At 41.5% G+C, this 3,927-nt stretch overlaps 1 protein-coding gene across 1 annotated transcript in view; it reads left to right on the plus strand.

The window, feature by feature from the left end:
- Positions 1-2,506, plus strand: part of RAB33A (RAB33A, member RAS oncogene family) — a gene marked incomplete at its 5' end in the record, with an annotated part of 9,736 nt that extends 7,230 nt beyond the window's left edge. Inside the window, one exon of the mRNA XM_010834342.1 lies at positions 1,919-2,506. Coding sequence (XP_010832644.1) covers positions 1,919-2,374 — 456 coding nt within the window. The remainder of the gene's footprint in view (positions 1-1,918) is intronic.
- Positions 2,507-3,927: the final 1,421 nt, after the last annotated feature.

Consider the following 3,927-nt stretch of genomic DNA (forward strand, 5'->3'; position numbering starts at 1 on the left):
GCAGTATGCAAGAGCCACTGGGATGAAGGCATCTAGAATCCAAAAGACTTTGCTGTAGTCCAGAAGTGAGGAGAGGAGAATCTGACCAAAATACATGGAAATCTGAATAGAAGAAGGTGATGACTTGAAGATCGTGCCAAAGGAATATGGCACCCATCTCCATAAAGGAGATGAAGGGAAAGCCTGGATGATGAAAATTGATGCTCAGAATGATGACTCTAGTGCCCTATAAGATGTTTACCCAGCAAAAAGATTTAATTGTATTTACTAGATTAAACTTACTGACTGCTAATTCCAAATAAAGGCTATACTTCATTTTAAGAACCATAGTAGTCAATTAGTGACTATTACCACATTCTCTTTCATAACTTAGAATTGTACAAGGCCTTGGGACAGTTGTTCTCAGCATGATTTCCCTTGTCCAAGACTTTGGATATATAAAGGAAACTAGATTGGGCTGAATGTGTGTAGACTCCAGAGCATCCCCTGGGAACTACATACATCTTTATGTATGTTGCTAATTGGCATTTATCCCAAAAACTAAGATGCAGAAGAAAATTCCAATGAGCTAATTTACCTTTTACATAAGAAAGAAGTGAATTTAAAATAAATTGAGCCACAAAGTGAGATTTTAACACTGACTTTATTTTCTTTAAAAAGTCATACAAAAAAAGTTTAAAACCCCCAAGTGATGTATGCTTACAGTAGAAAATTTGGAAAATACAAAAAAGGAAATAAATATCACCTAAAATCCCACTGTTCATAAATAACCATTAATATTCTAGTTTTGTACACTTCCGATCTTTCCTATGCATATGTCTATGTTTAAATTTTTTTTTTAATATTGGGACCATAGTGTACAAAATATTTTATATCATCCTTTTTAAGCTTGTATTTTGTGAGCATTTTTGCACCATTTAATTTTTTTTTTTTGGCTATGCTGTGCAGCTTGTGGGATCTTAGTTCCCTGACCAGGAATCAAACCTGGGAGCTTGGCAGTGAAAGAGCACAGTCTTCACTACTGGACTGTCAGGGAATTCCCATACACGATTTATTCTTTGCAAAGAATATTTTAATGGCTGCATAATAGCCCATTGTGTAGATGGGTTTCCCTTGTGGCTCAGCTGGTGAAGAGCCCACCTGTATATATGCATACATGCATTTTAGCTGTTTATCTCCTAGTGAACATTTAGGTTGTTTCCTGTTTTGTAAAAATTGATTAAGATCTCTGTACAGAATTTTGACCGCATCTCTCTCTTTTTGCTTCCCCCTCTAGTTTTATTGAGATGTAATTGATGTACATTACTGTATAAGGTTACGGTATACAGCATAATAGTTTTAGTTACATATGTTGTGAAATGATTACTGTAGTAACTTTAGTGAACACCCATCATCTTATACAAGTACAATAAAAAGAAAAAGCAAGAAAAGAGAAAGTTTTTCCTTGTGATGAGAATTTTCAGGTTTATTCTCTTAACAATGTTCATATATATCATACAGCAGTGGTAACTATGGGCATCATGCTGTATATTACATCTCAACTACTTATTTACATTATTTGCTATTTCTTTTGTACACATTTCTGGATGGGATTCTAGGCTCTAAAAATTTGGTACATTTTTAAGCTTTTGATAATATTGCCAAACTGCCCTCCAGGAAAATTGACCAATTTACACTCCAGGTTTTCAACTAAAAACCTTAAGATTTCCAACTCAAAATCTTAAGAAAGACTTAATAAACGCTGGGAGAAACTTCTCTCTCTACTTCGAAAAAGACCATTCTGCCAATTTATCAAAGAACCACTTCCTGTGTCAGGGCTTGTCGCCTCATTTTATAGTGCCACAGAACCATGTTTTGTCCTATCTCTAGTTCATGTTTCCTCTTCTGACTCCAAATGTTGGTCTTTCGTATCTTCCAGGTTCAGGTGTGGGACACAGCGGGTCAGGAACGCTTCCGCAAGAGCATGGTGGAGCACTACTACCGCAACGTGCACGCTGTGGTCTTTGTCTACGACGTCACGAAGATGACCTCTTTCACCAACCTCAAAATGTGGATCCAAGAATGCAATGGGCATGCTGTGCCCCCACTAGTCCCGAAAGTGCTTGTGGGCAACAAGTGTGACTTGAGGGAACAGATCCAGGTGCCCTCCAACTTAGCCCTGAAATTTGCTGATGCCCACAACATGCTCTTATTTGAGACGTCGGCCAAGGACCCCAAAGAGAGCCAGAATGTGGAGTCAATTTTCATGTGCCTGGCTTGCCGATTGAAGGCTCAGAAATCTCTGCTCTATCGTGATGCTGAGAGGCAGCAGGGAAAGGTGCAGAAACTGGAGTTCCCACAGGAAGCTAACAGTAAAACTTCCTGTCCCTGTTGAAACCAAATGGTATAAATACAAGAGCAATTATCACTGGAGGGTTTTTTCTTTCCCTTTTTTCCGTGCCTGCGTAACACTGACACCTGCTTGTTTCCATACAAATTGATATTAAAATAAAATTTGTATAGATTATCACATGCCTTCATGTCTTGCTTTCTTCCAAGAAGACATTTCTGACTGTAATGAGCAGAAGAGGCAGCTCACCCTACTAGTTAGGCACCCTTTCTATCAGTCTTCTATGCCACCTGAAATGCTCATCCTTTGAGTCACTTCTTCAGGATTAATTCATTCTCTCATATGGTGTCATCAGTGGGCAGAAGTACCCAGAGGGGGTGGAATACAGGCCAGGTATATGGTTCTTGAGGGCCAGTGCAGGGGGAGGGATAGAGAAGTTCTAAAAGGAGACATTGACTCATCATTACTTCCTAGGTTCCCTGGATGTTGAGACTAGGCTGCTCTCCTTTTATTTCCAAAATTTAAAAATACAAAGTGTAGGTTACCCAACAGGCCCAGTTCTTTCCCATGCCCTTAGCTCCTGTTCCCCATTTTTCACTGAGCAGCCCCAGGTACCAAAAATATTTCTTTCCCGCTGCCCTTTCTTGAAGAGGGCAGGGTTCAAGTTAACATCGATCTATGATGTCCCCAGCTCTTTGCTGGGTGCTCTGGAAGAAATATAGCAGGAGGATCCATCCTCTACGTTCAAGGGCCCTCTGATCTAGTTAGGAGAACAAAGTACACGCCGAAACTACTTGGGAACAAAAATTAGTCCAGAGTATTACCAAGTGTAAGACTGTGCTATGGAAATTGAGAGCATTATGTATTCAACATCATGGAGGGGTCACCAAAAAAAAAAAAATCACTGAACTTACTTTGGTTGTTGAAGAAAGTGTAATGTTTGGATTGGTAAAGAAGAGGGGAGTGGGCAGAAGTAGGGAGGCAGGAATGAGCCTGTGGCTTGAGCAGGAGGGCAACTAGGAGTCTGGCCTACTGACAGCTGAGCAGCCCTCATGGGGAGCCAAGCTTGGAGAGGCCCATGCCCCAGGCAGGGCAGTTTATTGCTTTTTGAGCCAATGGGAACTTTTGGTCACTCTCCAGCAGAAGTCCTATAGGTATTTCTTGTATGTCTGGTCCTGTGGATATGACAGCTCCTCGTCCAATGGCTAAAATAACTAAAAGTCTCTCTGAAGGCATATCCACAACAGTCCCAAGGATATTTTTTGGCTTAGGGGTGCTGCTGAAGGCAGCTCTCTTGTTGGAAGCCCAAGAGGAGGGGAGAGGGTTGAAGACAGACAGCCGCTGAGCACTGTCTTTGGTAGGCAAATGCAGCTCTGCCCCATGCCCCGACAGCAAAGGGCCACAGATGTGTTTCCCAAACAAACAGCCTGTCCGGTCCTGCCTCTTTCACTGGCTAATTCCCCAGCTAGCCCAATTCCCACTTGACCTCAGGCTCAGCCCAGCTCCCACTCTGGGTCTCATGACTTGGTTTCTGCCTGGATTCTGGTTTTGGGAGTCTCCCTAGTAATCTTGGTTAAGACTGTGTTTTCTGTCCAGTT

This window comes from Bison bison, unplaced genomic scaffold, assembly GCF_000754665.1.
Source record: "Bison bison bison isolate TAMUID 2011002044 unplaced genomic scaffold, Bison_UMD1.0 scf7180017845410, whole genome shotgun sequence".
Taxonomy (NCBI): Eukaryota; Metazoa; Chordata; class Mammalia; order Artiodactyla; family Bovidae; genus Bison; species Bison bison.